This window comes from Erythrolamprus reginae, chromosome 2 (genome assembly GCF_031021105.1).
Source record: "Erythrolamprus reginae isolate rEryReg1 chromosome 2, rEryReg1.hap1, whole genome shotgun sequence".
Lineage (NCBI taxonomy): Eukaryota > Metazoa > Chordata > Lepidosauria > Squamata > Dipsadidae > Erythrolamprus > Erythrolamprus reginae.
This window is the reverse complement of record NC_091951.1, coordinates 151,656,050-151,676,606: the sequence shown is the minus strand read 5'-3', so window position 1 is coordinate 151,676,606 and position 20,557 is coordinate 151,656,050. Positions and strand designations below refer to the sequence as shown.

The window sequence follows — 20,557 nt, the reverse complement described above, 5'->3', positions numbered from 1 at the left end:
TGGGCTTGACCTGGAGGAGATTGACTCTAATGCTGAAACTGAGTTTGTGCAGGATTTATCTCGCATGCGATGGCCCCTAAATTTGTTGTCCTTTGGGAGAAATTATTTTTTTCTGTCTTTTCTACCATGATGAGTAGTATGTGCATTGACATGTTGAAAAGACCGGTTCCTTTATTGCTACCTTTCAGCCTTAGCAAGTTCATGGTAGGATGATTCTGGAATTTTTGGTTCACTGATTCTAGAGGCTATCTGGTCAGGGAAGACAGCTTTTCATGTTGTATTCTGCTCCTCCCATTATATTTATATGGCAGCCTTGTAGTATAAATAGAGATAGGGACTGCCTGCAATCTCCTGGTTGAATTTGATTAGGATTTCTCAATTACTGCTTCATTTATTATGCCACACTGGCTCTTCCCTACTCTACAAGAACCACTGTGCCTTATAAGGAGGTTAGATATTTTTGGTCTTCTCTTCCGCATAACCACTATAATACTTTACAGCCTAAAAAAAAGACATGGCTGTTTTAGGAATCACGTATGCAAAACCTTAGAAAAGATGTACATGTTTTAGTAGAGAGGTGCTATATTCATAGGCAATTAGCATTGCTTCTTCCATATCATCTTCCGATGTGCACAGCCTTATAAAGTACACATAGTACTTTGATAAGTTAGTGGGAAGGAATTTAGCCTGCAGTATTCCCTTTCCAAAAGTCCTCAGGAATGTCAACCTAACATCAATTTGTAACAGCCATGATTCCAATAGAAGAGAATATTTGTGAATTAAACTGTGGGGTCCTTGGTAGTCTTCGAGCCTGGTTGTTTTCTTTCAGATGTTTCATTGCAAGGTAACATTTGAGCAAACCTCACTCCCTTTTAGCAGTGATGACGTTACCCACCATGTTTTCCTGAAAATAAGAAATAAGTTTCTTATTGACCTCCCAAATAAGGGCTTGGCCTTATTATTGAGGAGGGTATCTTATTATTTTGGAGGTGCAAGAGGCGGTGAGCATGGCCACCTGCTCGCAAGAGCTTAGCTGCACGGCACCTCTTGCCACATGGTGCCCACTGGACAGCTTGCGCACTTACAGCCAGGAGTCTGGCAGAGAGATATTCCCTCCACATGCCACCATCAAGCCCCTCCCCTCCCCGCAGGAGTTGGTGGAATGCAAGCAGTGAAGGGCTACCAAAATTTGTACTACCACACTGGGAGTGGTTTATGCATTTTCTTCCAACATCTTCCAGTGCAAATTGGGTGCTCTGGGGTGGAACTCCATTTTCGCTACCCCACTGCGTTCCCTCCCACCCGAGCAGTAGCCCACCCCTGAATGCAAGCCATGCGAGCGCCTGTCCCCGACCCCTGTTCGCGTACCTCCCAGGCCTCACCACATCGATGTGGGCAAAGCAAGGGGAGGTGACCGAAAGCTTTCTGAATTCATCAGACTGGTAAAAAGACTACCAGAAAGACCCTGGTGACTAACCCCCCCCCCCCCCCGGAAACCTCTTGGCATTCAATATTTAAAAGCATTGTTAATTTCGCTCAGCAACAATTTTATATCCAAAACCACTGCAAAGATCACCTGCTGCTTTCTTTCAAACTGGGCAAGAAAATTGTGACTGTTAGGATGCTAAATTATGCATGCTAGAGAGATCTTTATAGTTGGCTATGGAAAAGTCATCCAGAGATTGCTGAAAAATTGGGTGGTCTTCATGCAGCATAACCAACTCTATACTCAGATTGCTGAAGCTGATTGGCCATCCCCACAATTTTTGAGTAGGGCTAAAATGTTTAGTTTTAACATGCTCAGCCCCCTAAGAGGAGCTGTGTGGCACAGTCCCTTAAGCTTATGTTGGCTTGACTTGTCAATTGTATAATTCTTCTTTTTTTGCTACTTGAGTATAATATTATGAGAGTTATAATTGTTAGCTCTGTGTCCTTCTCTTGTCCCCTGTATTGTTTTGGTGAGTGGCAAGCCACAGAACCATCGGGTTGTTATTAATAACCTATACTGCATTTTCTTCTGGTGTCTCGTCTTGAGACGACATGAATATTTGATGCTTGGTGGTGGAGAAGAGCTGTTCCCCATCCGGATTACTGCTGCAAAGTCCTGCTGAGAGCAAAAGGATGCTTAGTAGACAGCACTAAATACCCACAGAGCTCAGCAAATTGAGGATCCTCTAGACTTTTCCAATTGCATTGAAATAATTGACATGAGAAATACGGAACCTGCCACATTCTATTTCCCTCTTCTTTATGAATGTATTTTTTCGATTGTACGAACATTCACAATCCTTTGCAGCTCCCACGTTTGGTTTCCTCCCTTTTTGAGTCTCCGTTGAGCCTTCATGAGCTCGGCATGTATACGACCTGGTTCTCAGCCTAATACCACATCTCTACGTAGATAGTTCATGGGGGTTATTTGGTTTCATGTGCATCCTTCTGTGCCCCGCACCACCACCAAGGGAAAAGAACTTCTCCATCTTTCTCTTCTCATTCCTCCCCTTTTTCTGTCTCCAGCATACAGCAGCAGCGTGACTGGCAACAGGCTGAATTAATCAGTGGCTTGGTGCTTCACTCTGCTGTTCCTCTCTCTCTTTCTCTGCAGCGCTGTGCTCTGCGCACTCTCTCCCTCTCCCTCCCTCTCTCTCCCTCTGCTTCTCTGTGGGTAGCAGCATTGGAAGTTGCTGCTCAATCAAGGTTTCCAGTGGTGTGCAGCGGTCTTAGCCCAGAATGCTTTTCAAACAGCCAGACCTCTGGATGTCTCAGCAAGCCAAAAGTGGCAAAGTAAGTTTACCTTTTTTTGGGGGGGTCTTCTCCCCCCCCTTATCTAACATTTGCATTCAAGATGGCTCCCTCCCCCCACTCCAAAAATCCCTGGATCGCTTCCTGAGTTACTAATATGTTTCCAGCGATTGTCTCATGTGTTGTATGTGTGTGAAGGAGATAAGGAGGGAGGGGGAGAGAACATGTGAAAGAGCACTTAGCCTGGGTGAACTGACATCTGATTAGGGATAGGATTGCTTTCTTGTGGATGGCATTCTGTTATGTGAAAGGTATTAGCAGTAGACACAACCTGTCACGTTTTGTGTGGAAAGGAAACCTTCCTATTCGGTGATTACGCTTTGCCTCCGCTTCTTCTGACGGTCGTGCACTGCAGCTGAATATTATTTTGCGCTGGAATGCATGGATTTGGGTTAAGGCTGTATTTTAAAGTAGCAAGCATGGTTTGTACTAAATTTCTTGAATTGGGAGGTCTGCCAGCTCTATTCAGGGGAAGCAAACATGGCAATGATCCATCCTTGCAGATTAATAAATCTAGGATTACATTCAGCAGTGGTAGAAGTGTATGCAATTCTCCACTGCACCCTTGTCATGCTTCAGAGTTAGAGAGCTACAGAGCTGCTTTCATGTTAGATTATGCAACATGTCTTAAAATCAAAACATAAACACCTGTCCCCAAGGCATGCGTTAGCTACATTGTGATCTGGCCCTAGGGTGATACACCAGGGGAAAGAGGACCAGAGGGATGGAGCAGAGAGGCTGCATAAGCACATGGTTGCCCAAGGGAAGGGCTCTCCTCTCAGTAGTCTTAGACAAAAGGGAAATCGCCAAACAGAAAAAGCCTTAGGTGAGCTGATCTTGGCTATTGGCATCTGGGTTTAGTTTTTGTACAATCTTGAAAATGTATCCAGGGGGAGGGGAAGCAATCTATCTGTAGTAGGTGTCAAGAGCAGTGGAGACAATTTAAATCAGCCCTCTGTAAGAAAAATTATAAGTCTGCCTTTCTACTATATTGCTAAGTTAGAATGACCAAATTTTAATGGGAGTGTTCATTCCAATGTCCTGGCTCTTAATGTAAAAGAGAATTTAAGCAATGATCTGGAAGCCAGAAGACCCTCTTTATCAGAAAAAAGCACGCCATCTCATTTTGCCTTTGCAGCTTGTTCTTGAAACTTGGTTGCTTGAGCAATGCACTCTCTTAAGAGTGTACTGTAAGAAATGAATTGGGTTCTACTGTGGATTCCCCTGAGCTGTGAGTTTGATTTGGCTGAGATTGAATAACCAGCCAGGCTCACCCCCGTTGACATCCAAATGAACTGACTTGAATTGGGGAGATCTAGATCAACATTTCAATCAGTATGCCACACAATATATAGCCATTGTTTAAACAAAGGGTTCTCAACCTTATTTTGCTCAATGTTCCCTTGTGAGCCTCGTTTACCTCTGGTGATCCCAAATGCTGACTGCAAGCTGGTACATATTTTTTTGTAAAGTGTAATAATTTTCAGTATTTCTGTGGCTGAGATGAGCAGACACAATGAGATGTGAGGTCTGTGACAAATTGATCATACACCTGGGAGTTAAGTTTAGGTGGCTCCCTTGAAAACTTACTCCACCCCAGAGAACCACTGATCTAAAACATTAATACCAGTGCTTTTAAACAAAACAATACTTCTCCCAGTGCTCATCAAGCTAATACATAGTCTTCAGACTTAATTAATTATCAAAAGATTTCCCTGAATACCTGAAGTTGAGGGGGAATATCACACATATTTGCTTCTTTAGTAAAGAAAAATCTGACTGGTCGGTGTGTCTCACAATAGTTATATAACTGCCATCAGTGTGTTTGTGTGTATATGCATGTGTGGCTTTTCTTGAAACATTCTGCATCTTGCCTCAGAGGGGTCTAAATCTATGCCTTGGATTTGTAGACCATAAAGTAGTGTTAAATGGCACTCTTTGTTGGAGGGATGCAAATAATCAGAGCATTTTCTATGTTTTGTCAATTTGATTGGGCAAATATGAAGGAACTTTAACTTCTTTAAAAATTATAAATTTGAGACAAACAGTACAATCTCAGATTGTGTTTGGATCGTGCTCTGATAGCTATGGAGTGATGGCTTCCTTGAAATTTTCAAAGTTGACTAAAACAAATAATAGTTTTAATTATTACACAATTCTCATTCCCTGACATTGGTTAATAAGCACAATTGGCCATAGGACTGCATTATGATACAATAGTTAAGCTCAGGGTTGGCATTCTTTTAAAAACGGTTAACTCCAGCTAGGTTTGCTTGTTGCCCTTTTTTTATCCCCCCCCCCCCATTACTAAGGTAAAGTTTCTTTTTATTTCTCCCACCCTTAGGATGTAAATATCTGCACCAGAGCCAGTTTGTGTAATGGTTAAGGCATCAGACTAGAAAATGGGAGCTATTGAGTTCTTAGTACCACCTTTTAGGTACAAAACCAGCTGAGTGAATTTGGGCCATTCACTATCTCTGAGCTATGGGAAGAGGGCAATGTTAATCCACTTCTGAAAAATGTTGCTGTGAAAGTTGCAGAGAGTAGTTCAGGCAATTGCCAGGAATCAAAAACTGGGAGGGGGGGGGGGAGGGAGGGAGGAAAGAAGGGAAGGAAGGAAGAGAGGGAGGGAGGGAGGGAAGGAGATAGGAATTCTTTCATGTAATTGTCCTTGCATTGTTGGTTTATCATTTTCTCCTACTTCCTTCCGTAACTATATTTAGCCAGTAAAACTTTATTTTATCCTGTTTCACTGAAGTTGTGAGCTATCCTGAAAGACTGCTTGGGAATGCTGCCGTCATTCCCTATTTTAGGGCAATGAATGTTTTCAGAGCTGCTATGTGGGATACAAAGTCAGACAGCAGGATGCAAGTGATATTTCTTTGCACCATCCTGCTAGTTAGTAGGAATTTAGATTTGTCGCAAACTGTCTTTTTCACTTGTTGTGAGCCGCCCCGAGTCTGCGGAGAGGGGCGGCATACAAATATATATATATATATATATATATATATATATATATATATATATATGTCACATGTTTAAGCTGAATTTGAAAATTAAGGGAGACTAGGATAGATCTATTTCGGCCTTATTTTGGCCTCATCAGCTAGCCATACCCACTGGGACTTGAACCTGCAACCTTTGCCTTGTAAGGCAGAGAATTACCCTCTAGGCTACAGTATCCAATCCCTTCAGCTCTGTACCAGGGAAGGGTTACATTTTGTGTCGAATCACCCTGGTATATTGTATATACATACATACATACATACATACATACATACATACATACATACATACATACATACATAAATAATAGTTCCTCGGTTAGCCTGAATCACTGTCATTGTATGGATGAGTGTTCTTCAATAGTATTTTCAATTGAACAAGATAGCATTTTCACATACAGTATTGTGGGCTGTAATTGCTTCATTTTGGGATGCCTGTAGGTGCCACCATCCACATATTTCTTTACAGTTGGGAGCAGGGTTGTAATCTAAATTTAATAATTTAATCTAGGCCCATCAATTGAGCAAAGGAGACAGATGCTGAGCTATGATTGATTGCTTCCCATGTTGGAAAACAAACACAGGCTAGACAGTAGGCACCACTGCTGGGAACACAATTGCCTTGTCGTACTCAGCATTCTCTTTCTAACTTGCTGCATTTATATTGGAACCAATCTTGAACAGTTTTGCCCCTTTGCTTTTCTATTATGATTCCTGCTGTTTTTCATTTTTCTTCAACAGAGGGCTGTTGCTTTAGCCAGACTCTGGGGAATTGTTTCCAACCCAAAGCACTAAAGAGTAATACATTAGGGCTATAATACCATTTTTTCATAGCCTGCTGTGACAAATTATGGACTAATTAGTTTATTTCAGCAGGTACCATACAACTAGAGTTGAATAACCACTAAATTAGGTCAGTGAAAGGCCTAGTAAAGATGTGAGCACAGCCTATAAGTTAGCTTTTACTCATTAGGGTTTTTTTTCTGTGCTCAATGCGTAAATAGTTTGTTGGATAGTTTATGATTCATATCTTATGTGAACCCAGAAAATGGGTTAATTGTATAATTGTGTACAGTGATACCTTGTCTTACAAACTTAATTGGTTCCAGGATGAGGTTCTTAAGGTGAAAAGTTTGTAAGATGAAACAATGTTTCCCATAGGAATCAATGGAAAAGTGATTAATGTGTGCAAGCCCAAAATTCACTCTTTTTGCCAGCCAAAGCGCCCATTTTTGCGCTGCTGGGATTCCCCTGAGGCTCCCCTCCATGGAAAATCCCACCTCCGGATTTCTGTGTTTTTGCGATGCTGCGATTTCACTGAGGCTCCTCTCGCTGGGAAACCCCACCTCCGGACTTCCGTTGCCAGCGAAGCGCCCGTTTTTGCACTACTGGGATTCCCCTGCTGGGATTCCCCTGCAGCATCACAAAAACATGGAAGTCCGGAGGTGGGGTTTCCCATGGAGGGGAGCCTCAGGGTAATACCAGCAGCGCAAAAACAGGTGCTTCGCTGGCAACGGAAGTCCGGAGGCGGGGCATCCCAGCAGCGGCGGTGAGTTTGTAAGGTGAAAATAGTTTGTAAGAAGAGGCAAAAAAATCTTAAACCCCGGGTTTGTATCTCGAAAAGTTTGTATGACGAGGCATTTGTAAGATGAGGTATCACTGTAGTATGAAGTTAGCCAATGAGAACACAAACTGTGTGCGGTCTATAGGAGTTAGGTCTGCTGACATAATTAATTTTCTATGTCTGCATCATGTGAGAAAATGAAAGTAAGCATTAGTTTCGTTCATTTCTGCACTTTGGACTCCCTCAGTTACTTCTTCAAGCAGATAACAATATTGCATAAAGGGGTGGAATGCTCTAGAGATGTGGAACCGATGCAGTGGTGGTTTGCTTCTGGTTCGGACAGTTTCTTAGAACCGGTAGCTGCAGCAGTGGGAGGCTCCGCCCACCCACCCGGGACACTTCTGCACATGTGCAGAAGCTTCTGCACGTTGCGTGCATAAGAACATAAGAGCCATGCTGAATCGGGCCAAAGCCCAATGAGTCCAGCATTCTATGGCACACAGTGGCCCACCAATTGCACATGGGGATCTTTATTATTTATTATTTATTTATTAATTTGACTTCTATGCCGCCCAATCCCGAGGAGCAGAAAGAGAAGGCAAAACCCTCCCTTTCCCCCCAACAAATGGTACCAAGGGAATCCTGCCTGCCTCAACCAACATTTGCAACTGGTCCGCGCATGCAGACCGGTGGCAAACTGATTCAGAACCCACCACTGAACTAGTCTTGATCTCTCAGGTAAAATACCACAAATGACGTAACTCCACAATGGCTAAAGTCCTGTATGAACTAAGACACTGGGGTTTATAAATCATTTAAAGGCCATGATAAATTAAAATAAACCCAGCCAATTATGACTTTTTCTAGTTAACAAACTGTAATTTGTATATGTTAATCAGGTTAATAGAAGTTGAGTTTTGGTAATGTCTACATTGTTTGATCCTAATAACAGGAAAAAAACCTATTGAAGTATCCTAATCTTGCCTTTTTGCTGCCAGATGAGAGTGTCAATTCTGCACTTTCTAGACTAAAAATCTAAGAGATTTGTGGCAGCTCTTGTTTCTCACATCCATTTGTCATAAATCCCCATGTTTGGGGAATTTGACTATATTTGTATTCTGGTATTAATCATATAATAATAATAATAATAATAATAATAATAATAATAATAATAATAATAATAATAATAATTTTAAAACATTAATATAAAATAACCAGTGTCATAAAATCACCAACTACACAATCGTACACATTCAACCCAGTTAATCATACAACAGAGGTCAGAGGTCAGAAAACAACAAAGGGGGGAGGTAATCATCCCCACGCCTGCCGACAGAGGTGAGTCTTCAGCATTTTACGAAAGGCGAGGAGGGTGGGGGTTGTTCGAATCTTTGGAGGGAGTTGATTCCAGAGGGCCGGGGCCACCACAAAGAAGGCTCTTCCCCTGGGTCCCGCCAACCAACATTGCTTAGTCAACGGAACCCGGAGAAGACCAACTTTGTGGGACCTAATCGGCTGCTAGGATTCATGCAGCAGAAGGCAGGCCTGTTTCATCCAGAAACCAAAGGCATATGCACGGCAGAGATTTTTACAATATTTTACATGTTCAGAGCAGTATTTATTGATTGATTGATTTGATTTGATTTGATTTGTATGCCGCCCCTCTCCGTAGACTCGGGGCTGTTCACAACAGCAATGGAACAATTCATAACAAATCTAATAATTTAAAAACATTTAAAAAACCCCATTATTAATCAGACATACATACAAACATACCATACATAAATTGTATAGGCCCGGGGAAGATATCTCAATTCCCCCATGCCTGGCGGCAAAGGTGGGTTTTAAGGAGAAATAGTGGAGTTATACTATATATAAAGGAGGTGATTAGTGGGATGCAGTGCTTCCCAAACCTGGATAAATTCCCTAAATTGGTTAGAGATATTTTTTCTTTCAACACATGAAGCTATTATCCAATCACAACAGGGGCAGCAAAATTGTCTTTAAATGTTTTACCTATACTGGGGAGAAAGGACGTTTTGGAAAACAGTTTTAGATAATGAAGGAAAAAGTTTGGGAAGTACTTGTCTAATGGCTGAAGAACAGTTTGTCCTGGTGCTCATACTTTTATCAGTTAGAATTCTTGTACCGTAGGAAGAAGTTGTAAAAGATTTCATTTAACAATATTCAAGAAGAAAATACCTCTGGAGATGTTGAATAAGCCTTTTATGGAGATGGAGAATCTTGTTACAGAATTGAGCTATATTGAGAATTGCGAAAAGGGGTCAAAAACTTCATTGTTCTATAGTTATTCATTATGTCTGAGTATCAGTCATCAGGCTTGGTGGCCTCTGCTTACAGATCCTGCTTCATTTCTACTTCTTAGTTTGTATTTATTGAAAATGTATGCAAAATAAGCGGACCCAAACTGGTACCAGAATTTTCCTTTTGGCTTTATGGTTAATATAAGGGAATTATGTTTATTTGCCATAATGCTGGTGTAGTCTGGTTGCCTTCTAAAAAAACCAAAAAAAACAAAAAGGAGCAATTTTTCCTAGAATGAGCCAAATAGGAACATTGCATCAGACTTTATTCTTAGTTGTGCCACATATGAAATATCATAATTTGATCTGTGTGGTATGACAGTTTCTTTTTTACAAGGCAGAGCCAGGAGAGAGAATAGCAGCAAATAGTTTGGCTTGGTGGACAAAGCCAGAAATTCTACAAGGAAGTTGATTGTTTGAGACACTCATTCTTTGGCACTTGTCCTGGGTTTGTCCTTGGCAACTTTGGCTTCGGTAGATCAACATTTTGGGCTGGAGACGCATGAGGAACACCTTCATCATTGTCATTATTTATTACTGCTTACCATGATATGTGAATCAGACAGGATTTATCTATTTTTAGAACTTAACCACATTCAAGATACAGTGGTACTTAAGAATGCCTCTACTTGAGAACTTTTCTAGATAAGAACCGGGTGTTCAAGAGTTTTTTTGCCTTTTCTTAAGAACCATTTTCTACTTAAGAACCCGAGCCCAGAAAAATTTCCCAGGAAATTTGAGAGCGGCACGAAGGCCTGGCCAGTTTCCTGCCATTCCCCCTTTAATCCCGGCCATCTGGGCTGCCAGAGGAGCCTTTTGGTGGCGTTTAAGGAGGCCTTCTCTGGGCACTCCCTTCACTCTGGGCAGCTAAGGAGTCACCTTAGCGAAGGAAAGGCACCAGCTACAAAGTGAGCAAGCGAGTGGAGAGGGGAGCTCTTCAGCATGAGAAGGAAGAGGCAGCAGGTAGCAGCAGCAGGAGGCAGTGTATGGGAGGCAGCTTCATGCAGGGTGTATTGGAGGCGTGTGCTCTTCCTCGCCGCCTCAGAATCCCCCTTTTTTTAAAGCCTTAAAGTTTTGGATTTTTTTTATTCACCTCACCTCACCTTCTTCCTTTGGCAGCGACTCTCCTCCTCCTCCTCTTCCTCCTCCTCCCCCCACCCAAATTCCGAGCTTGTATTTCTTTCCTAATGGGTTTGCACGCATTACAGTGATCTCTCGGTTAGCGCGGGGGTTACGTTCCAAGACCTCCCGCGCTAACCGATTTCCGCGTTATACTGGATGCGGAAGTAAAAACCACCATCTGCGCATGTGCGCCATTTTTTTCATGGCCGCACATGCGCAGATGGTGGAGTTTGCGTGTGGGCGGCGGGGAAGACCAAGGGAAGGTTCCTTCAGCCGCCCAACAGCTGATCTGCTCCGCAGCGCGGAAGCAGCGAGGAGCCGAAGATGGGGTAAAGGCAAAGGGGAAACCCCATCTTCGGCTCCTCGCTGCTGCCGCGCTGCGGAGCGGATCAGGTGTTGGGCGGCTGAAGGAACCTTCCCTTGGTCTTCCCGCCGCCCAGGCAAAGGGGAAACCCCAAGATCGCTTGCCGCTTGCCGCTTTGCAGCTTGGAGCCTTGCTTCACCTCCTTCGCTGCAATAGGCAAGCGGCAAGCGATCTTGAGAAAGAGAGAGAAAGGAGGGCGACTTGCCAGTCCACGCCCCCCTGGATGAACAGCCTCGCATGGCCCCAGCGCCGGGCTCCGCTGTTGCCTCCGCCCCCATTCGGCTCTGCAGCTGAGAGGCCTTCCCGGCAGAGCCCTCCTCAACAGCTCCCGCCGCCAGCGCAAAAAAAGAAAAGAAAAAAAAATCCCCAAAAGAGGCAGGCACAAAGCGGGGGCACAAGGGGAGCTGCCCGGCAGAGGTTGCTTTTTTTCTTCTCGTGGGCAAGTGGAGGGGGGGAGAGAGAAGGGAGGAAGAGAGTGTGAGAGAGGAAGAAAGAGACAGAGAAGTGACTCTTGGTGATGACGTATGACGTCATCGGGTGGGAAAAACCGTGGTATAGCAAAAAAAACCGTGGAGTATTTTTTAATTAATATTTTTTGAAAAACCGCATTGCAGCGTTTCGCACTAATCGAGACCGTGCTAATCGAGGGATCACTGTATTTGCTTTTTCATTGATTCCTATGGGAAAAATTGCTTCTACTTATGAACATTTCTACTTAAGAACCTGGTCACGGAACAAATTAAGTTCTTAAGTAGATGTACCACTGTACTTTACTTTCAGAAGTAAACTACTCAAAATGCAGTCCCCTCTGCAGTTCTTGAAATTGAGCATAATATGCTGGGAAGCTAAAGTGTTCAGTCTGGAATGAAATGTCTCTTGTCAGCTCCTGTTCCAATTGAGTTTATACAGGAGAATTTTCTAATGTGGCTTTCACCAACTTTGTGTCCTCCAGATACATGGAACATTTTTTTCACATGAGACAAATGTAAGCTGATAGTATATATAGTAGGAAATCCCCCCTCCTTTTCAATACTTTGAAAAGTGAATAATGTCATCCCATTAAAAAAAAGTGTCAGTTGAAGCTGGATTACTCTTGTGTTTAAAGTATTACAGTGTTCCCTCGCTTTTTGCGGGGGATGCGTTCCGAGACCGCCCGCGAAAGTTGAATTTCCGCGAAGTAGAGATGCGGAAGTAAATACACTATTTTTGGCTATGAACAGTATCACAAGCCTTCCCTTAACACTTTAAACCCCTAAATTGCAATTTTCCATTCCCTTAGCAACCATTCAGATTATTACTCACCATGTTTATTTATTAAAGTTTATTAAAATATTTATTAAAGGCAGACGAAAGTTTGGCGATGACATATGACATCATCGGGTGGGAAAAACTGTGGTATAGGGAAAAAACCTGCAAAATCTTTTTTAATTAATATTTTTGAAAAACCGTGGTATAGACTTTCCGCGAAGTTCGAACCCGCGAAAATCGAGGGAACACTGTATTATGGACAAAGATATGCCAGTTCTTTTGGGAGATAGGTCATTTCTAAGTACATACTTGTTTGAGGAGATGACACAGAATTTGGTAGGAAAAAACTGTGAAGAATTACTAGATCTGCCTTTTGCTGTTCAGGATGAAATGACTACAGATTTGGGTCTGACCACAACGAAAGCCCTAACTATTTTGAGAGACCAGCTATCAACACTGCTGGAAGGACATCAGAAGGAAAGGAAGAAGGTGATTTCATGGAAGGTAAGCATTGCAACTTTGTGAAGTAGGTATTCCTCTCAGTTTTATACGTTTTTATGTTTTTAAAGAGCATCCTGTGCATTTTAGGTAAACAATAAACAAGGGTACTTATTGTAGAATAAGTAAGAAAGCAAGATTGTTATTTATGTATTTATTTACTATAGAAATGCATAAGGCCAGCCATCTTATTCAGATACCTCTAGACAACTGTCAAGCATAAAACAGAAACATCCCAATACAGTGGTACCTTGGTACCTGACTGCTTCAAAACCCATTGAATTTGGTATTTGATGCATTGTGATAGGAAGATGGGGATAGCTGCAGAGAACAGACAGGAAGTCAGCCATGCTTGGAAGGTCACTGACATAGAAAAAGGGGCAGACAGGAAGTTCTCCCCAGCCAAAACAAAGGGTCATGTGGTAAGTCACATGGTTTGTTTGGTACTTGTCATTTTTAGTACTTGTTGCATCTCCCAAAAACAAATTATCGACGAGTACCGAGGTACCACTGTACAAGGATAGGGAAAAGTTTTAAAAGATACCAGATCAGAAATCAATCCAGTCAGCTCAAGGTAAAAATGCAAAGCATTACTAAACATTGGAATACGACATTTAATTTTCAGTTTACGTGTGAGCAATCAGCATTTAGATAACATGGAGTTAGTTCCTCTGAAGCTGGAGGAAAGTGGTAGTAGCTGGGGAAATATATGGAAATTGCTGATATATAAAATACTTTTTTTCTCTGTCAGTACTTCCTGTTGTATAGAAGCTATCTACCTAGAATGTAGGTGTGTGGATTTGAGGTAACTGAAAATTTTTCAGCATTAGGGCGTAACTGGGATGACAATGAGGTCACCATGAGGTCCAGGGGAAAATTAAATGCCAAGCTTTAATTTGGGATATAATTTTTTTAAATAGTTAGATTTGCTGGATTTATTGTTGTAAAGGTTGCTAGTAACCTTTGCCATTCAGGGAATGAAAAGTGATAATCCCAGAGTGTCTAATTTCTATGATATTTGCTGCTGTTGAGAGGCCAGAATAAAGAACTAGCATTCTTTGTAGACAGGGCTTTTGAACATCTGTCTGTCTGTCTGTTTCTTTGGCTGTCTATGTGTTTACCTACCTATATAGGTCTATCAGTCTATCTGTCTATTATGCATGGAGTATGGATAACAAGAATACTGTGCGTACCTACTATGCTTGCAGTCCAATGTAACTTAGTTCCACTGTTGTTTCTCTTAATTTTTGCACTTGAATAATAAAGTCTAGTTTCCATTTGTGAATGTAACCCCATTCTTTATACGTTTCCTATTATAGGAAGTATGGAAGGCAAGTTTTCTATATCATGGAAACCGTTGTTCCTGTTTTCACTGGCCAGGGGCATCTCTGATGCTTTTAACTATGCTGCTACTATTCTGCTGCTATGGGAGCCAACCCCAAGGAAGGTAAGTAATTTAAACATTTTCTTATCCTCCAATTCATATAGAAAACCATTGATATTCTATGGAAAACCATAAGAATGTTTGCTTTTTTGGATAATCATACTTTAACGATTTTACACAAATTCAACTTGGATTGTTTAGGATTTATAAAACTCACAAATGGTTTCCACTCAGATTGAAAGCACATTACAATAATAGTATCTTAATCTGGTTACTTACTCTGTGTGTGTGTGTGTATTATAATGGATTCCTCAAACGCAATAATTTATATTATATATATTTATTTTATGTTATACAGTGATCCCCCGGGTATCACGATCCCGATCATTGCGAACGGGCTAAATCGCGATTTTTCAACCCAGAAGTCAAAACACCATCTGCGCATGTGCGCCCTTTTTTTCTATGGGCACGCATGCGTAGATGGCGCCGGGCAGATCAGCTGCTGGGCGGCTTCCCTGGGTCTTCCCCCTCTTGCTGGCGGGAGGGCGAGCGGCGGGCATCAGCGAGGAGTTTCCCCACCGCCCACGCAAACTCCTCGCTGCCGCTCGCCCGCTCTTCGCCCGCCCACGCCGTTCGCTCGCGCCGCTTCCCAGCTGAGTCCTGAAGCGAATTGGCTTCAGGACTCAGCTGGGAAGCGGCGCGAGCGAGCGGCGTGGGCGGGCGAAGGGCGGGCGAGCGGCAGCGAGGAGTTTGCGTGGGCGGTGGGGAAACCCCAGCGCCGCTTCCCAGCTGAGTCCCCTTCCCAGGAACCCCAATCTTCGGCTCCTCGCTAGCGCTGCGGAAGTAAAAACACCATCTGCGCATGCGCAGATGGTGTTTTTACTTCCGCAGCGCTACTTCGCGAAAACCCGATCATTGCTAGGGGTCCTGGAACGGAACCCTCGCAATGATCGGGGGATCACTGTATTATATATATTTAGAACTGTCCCTACCCTCCCTGTCTTTCGTAAACTACTCAAGACTCATTTATTCCGCCAGGCATGGGGGAGTTGAGATATTCCTCCCCCCTAGGCCATTACAAGTTATGCATGGTATGTCTATGTGTATGTTTGGTTTTATAATAAGGGTTTTTAGTTGTTTTATTATTGGATTGTCACGTGCTGTTTTTATCATTGTTGTTAGCCGCCCTGAGTCTATGGAGAGGGGCGGCATACAAATCCAATAAATTATTATTAATTATTATTATTATTATTTATACTTTCCATAATATGAATCCAAGATCCACCACAAACCACCTCCTTATATATGGATATGGAATAGAAACACTGTTAAGATTTAAGTGTGTGGATAGGCTCATAAGCGACCATGTGATTAGTGGAAAGCTAGTAGGATTGTTGATTCGGCTATGCAACTGCCTAATCATTCTTAAGATGTTACACTTTATTTCCCTTTTTGGTTGTCTTCATGCTTATGAAACTGTCCCAAATATTTTTGAAAGACTGCTATGACTATTTCCTCCCCCACCTTGCTTCAAAATTGGGCATTCAGTTTGGTGGAGAGTCCTGTGGCCACCAATGCCTGGCCTTGGAAAGGATCTTATGTCTTTTTAAAAATGAAGTTTATTGAAAGAAATTTTGAGAGGTGTGACTTCCTAGTCAGTCCTTAAAACCAAAGGACTCAAGCTGTTTATTTTCAGGAACCTGAACAGTTTCAGCCCAAGATGCCTTGCGGCTTCAGGTGAAGGATAAAATTTTATGTTTAAAAATTTTGAATGAATAAAATGTTATGGTATTTCATGACCTTGAGTTATTTATGGGAAATAAATAAGCAAGCAAGCAAACAAACAAAGAAATAAATAAAGTATTCAGAAGTTGCTCACACTGGTAGCTTAATTTTATTCTACTGCAGTTAGCAATGGGATGTACATACTGTATAACTCTGTTATCTCACATTCTTTTATGAACAGTCGGCTGAGACATAGGGTCTGTCTAATAGTTGACTACCCTGAGAGAACTGAAGAGCAATATTTTATGTGTTATAATCTCAGTTACTTTCTTGCTATGGTTGGGATGCTTTGAATGAATAGGAGTTGTAAATCCTTCCTGGGTTAAAGCAGAGGTTTCCTTATTAACTCCTGTTGGCATTTATAGGTAGAATCAAACCTGCTCTGGATCTGATCGTAATTCTTTTAGCTACTTAAAAAGCCTCATGTTTTGCTTTAAACAGTGAAGGTTCAGAAATCGTAAATGCCTTGGCACTGTTCTTCCTGGTGCTACTTGACCTCTTTGTGATTGGACGGCAAGAAAGGATGAAACGCCAGGAAATTGAGAGCAGACTTCGGAAAATCATCAGCAGAATAAATGGTAAGATCCCCCCCCCCCTTAGTCTTTTTCCTCCTTTATTATTTTTGTTACCCTATGTCAAACTTGTGGCCTACAGGCTGGATGCATCATGTGCTGGCCATGCCAACCCCCAGTTTGGTGAAGGGGGGAAAAAGTTGTGATATGTCACGTGACGACAACGTGGGACTGTGAGTTTGACATCCCTGCCCTATGTAGATGTGGCTGCATCCTTTTCAACATCAAATCTTAGAACCATTGCCATTGATTTTATTACCGTATTTTTTGGAGTATAAGATGCACCTCCCTCCCCCAAAAGAGAGTGGAAATGTTGGTGTGTCTGATACACTGAATATGGCCATTTTTGCTATCTAATGGGCCCGTTTTTCACAAAAATGGGGTAGATAGAGGGTCTGGGAAGCCTGCAGAGAGCTCCTGGGTGCTAAGAGATGGCGGAAATGCCTCAGGTTTTGTGGGAAAAGGGCCATTTTTCTTGCAAAAATGGGGTGGACAAAGGGTCTGTAGAACGCTCCTGGGGACTAGGGAAAGGCAAAAATGCCCCCATTTTGTGAAAAAATGGGAGAAAAATGGCCTGTTTTCACAAAGATTAGGGCATTTTTGGTATTCCCCCATCACCCAGGAGCTCCCAGCAGGCTTCCCAGACCCTTTGTCCATCCCATTTTTGTGAAAAAAATGACCCTTTTTTTACAAAAACAGGGCTTTTTTTGCTTTCTAATTACCTCATCTAGCATGATTGGAGGAGGAATTCTGGGAGTTAAAGTCCTAAAGACTTAGTGTTAAAGCTGTAAATGTTTGAAGACCCCTGGGTTAGGGATTAGGGGTGCAAGGGTCTTTAAACTTGACAAGCTTAAGATTTGTGGACTTCAACTCCAGTTTCTCAGCTAGTATGACTGGATGAGGAATTCTGGGAGTTGAAGTCCACTAGTCTTAAAGTTGTCAAGTTTGAAGTTTGTAAAATGTATACATGGTTGTAAAAAGTATTCTACTACAGTGATATTTTATTAAATAATATATTACTACACCATTTGGTTCAGTATACAGTGATCCCTCGAGTATCGCAAGGGTTACGTTCCAAGACCCCTCGCAATACTCGATTTTTCGCGATATAGTGGTGCGGAAGTAAAAACACCATCTGTGCATGCGCGCCCTTTTTCCATGGCCGCGCATGCGCAGATGGTGGAGTTTGCGTGGGCGGCGGGGAAGACCCAGGGAAGGTTTCTTCGGCCGCCCAGCAGCTGATCTGCTCGGCAGCGCCGCAGCAGCGAGGAGCCGAAGATCGGGGTTTCCCCTTTGCGTGGGCGGCGGGGAAGACCCAGGGAAGGTTTCTTCGGCCGCCCAGCAGCTGATCTGCTCGGCAGCGCCGCAGCAGCGAGGAGCCGAAGATCGGGGTTTCCCCGCCGCCCACGCAAAGGGGAAACCCCGATCTTCGGCTCCTCGCTGCTGCCGTGCTGCCGAGCAGATCAGCTGCTGGGCGGCCGAAGAAACCTTCCCTGGGTCTTCCCCGCCGCCCACGCAAAGGGGAAACCCCGATCTTCGGCTCCTCGCTGCTGGCCGCTCGCCCGCCCGCCCGCCGCTCGAGAGCAAGAGGGGGAGAGATAGAGAAAGAGAGAGAAGGAAAGAAAGAGATGAGAGAGGGAGGAAGAGAGTGTGAGAGAGGAAGAAGCAAGATAGAGAAAGAGAGAGAGAAAGAAAGATGAGAAAGGAAGAGAGTGACGTCATCGGGTGGGAAAAATCGCGATATAGCGTTTCGCGAAGATTGAGATCGCGAAACTCGAGGGATCACTTTTTTCCTTGTTTTCCACCTCTAAAATCTAGGTGCATTTTTTAAATCCGGTGTGTCTTATACTCCAAAAAATACATATTTATTTCATAGATTTATGTCCTACTTTTCATTCAAGAATTTAAGACAGTACATATAAGTTATACATACACAAATATATATATAGACGTGTCCTCAATTTTTCCTTATTCCAGTTACTGCATTGTTGCCACAGTATCCTGCAACTTATATTTTAGGACAGTAATAGAAATACTTTTTTCTTTTTGAAAATTTTCTATACTTGTAAATCATGTCATCATTCAAAAAAGAAATTTTGAGTCATATGCTCCAATATCAGATTATTATTATTATTATTATTATTATTATTATTATTATTATTTATTAGATTTGTATGCCGCCCCTCTCTGGAGACTCAGAGCAGCTTACAACAACAAAACAATACAAATCCAATAGTTAAAAAAGACAATTTAAAAACCCTTAATATAAAAAACAATCATACATCTCATACAAACCATACATGAAGCAGGGAGGGTCCAGGGGAATCAATTTCCCCATGCCTGACGACACAGGTGGATTTTAAGAAGTTTGCGAAAGGCAAGGAGGGTGGGGGCAGTCCTAATCTCCGGGGGGAGTTGGTTCCAGAGGGTCGGGGCCTCCACAGAGAAAGCTCTTCCCCTGGGTCCCACCAGATAACATTGTTTCATTGACGGGATCCGGAGAAGGCCAACTCTGTGGGACCTAACAGGTCGCTGGGATTTGTGCGGCAGAAGGCGGTCTCGGAGATATTCTGGTCCAATGCCATGAAGGGCTTTATAGGTCATAACCAACACTTTGAATTGTGACCGGAAACTGATCGGCAACCAATGCAGATTGCTGAGTGTTGGTGTGACATGGGCATACCTGGGGAAACCCATGATTGCTCTCACAGCTGCATTTTGCACGATCTGAAGTTTCCGAACACTCTTCAAAGGTAGCCCCATGTAGAGAGCGTTACAGTAGTCGAACCTTGAGGTGATGAGGGCATGAGTGACTGTGAGCAGTGACTCCCGGTCCAGGTAGGGCCCCAACAGGCAAACCTGGGCAAACGCCCCCTCGCCACAGCTGAAAGATGTTTCTCTAATGTGAGCTGTGGATCGAGGAGGACACCCAGATACAGGTAGTCCTCAGCTTATAACAGTTTGCTTAGTGATTATTGTTCAGAGTTATAACAGCACTGAAAGTAGCTTATGGCTGTTTTCACACTTATGACCATTGCAGCTTCCCCATGATCATGTGATCAAAATTCAGACGCTTGGCAACTGACTCATATTTATAACGATTGCGGTATCCTGCAGTCATGTGATCCCTTTTTGCGACCTCTTGACAAGCAAAGTCAATGGGGAATCCGGATTAATTTAGCAACCTTGTCACTAATTTGACAACAATGATTCACTTTAACAAATGTTGCAAGATAAGTCGTAAAATGTGTCAAAACACATTTTAACAAATATTTCACTTAACAGAAATGTTGGACTTAATTGTAATCATAATTTGTCGACTAGCTATATATTAAGTGCTTACACAAAAGGAAATAAAAGCTAAGCATCAGTAGATATCTATGACAGTAACTGCAAGTAACATAAAAAATATTTAAATTAAATTAAATATAAGTTTGAAATTAAAAAAAAATTCTTTACATAAATACATTTTAACCTAGCACCAGAAATGATACTTCCTGTGGCTGGATATTCTGAAATCAGGCTGCCACTATAGAGAAAAATGTCTCATATCTATGGACAAAGGATAATCTTAAAACACATGAAACTTGATAAGGACCCCTGGCCAAATCACTGCTGCTGTTTTTGTTCCCTTATTTCCCTCCATCCGGATATCCATCCTGTTATGTCTTCTCTGAGCAAACATATTACTTGCCAAAGTTATCCAGATGTTGAGATTTTTGATGGACTACAGGGAAAGCTGCAAGAACCACTGCTGCAGTTTACAAACTATAGGAAGACAGAGCAGATTATTTGTAGCAGATACTAAGCTAATGAATTGCACTGATGCCCATTAAAATGGATGTTTTATGAGGTGTGTGTAGGAGATATTGAAGAATTGGAAGATTGAAAA

The 20,557-nt window shown here is 42.5% G+C and overlaps 1 protein-coding gene across 1 annotated transcript in view; it reads left to right on the top strand.

The window, feature by feature from the left end:
* The window catches only part of TMEM94 (transmembrane protein 94), an 80,175-nt gene that overhangs the window by 19,886 nt on the left and 39,732 nt on the right, over positions 1–20,557 (top strand). Inside the window, 3 exon segments of the mRNA XM_070739934.1 lie at positions 12,811–12,930; positions 14,244–14,371; positions 16,535–16,671. Of these exon segments, the coding sequence (XP_070596035.1) occupies positions 12,811–12,930; positions 14,244–14,371; positions 16,535–16,671 (385 nt within the window).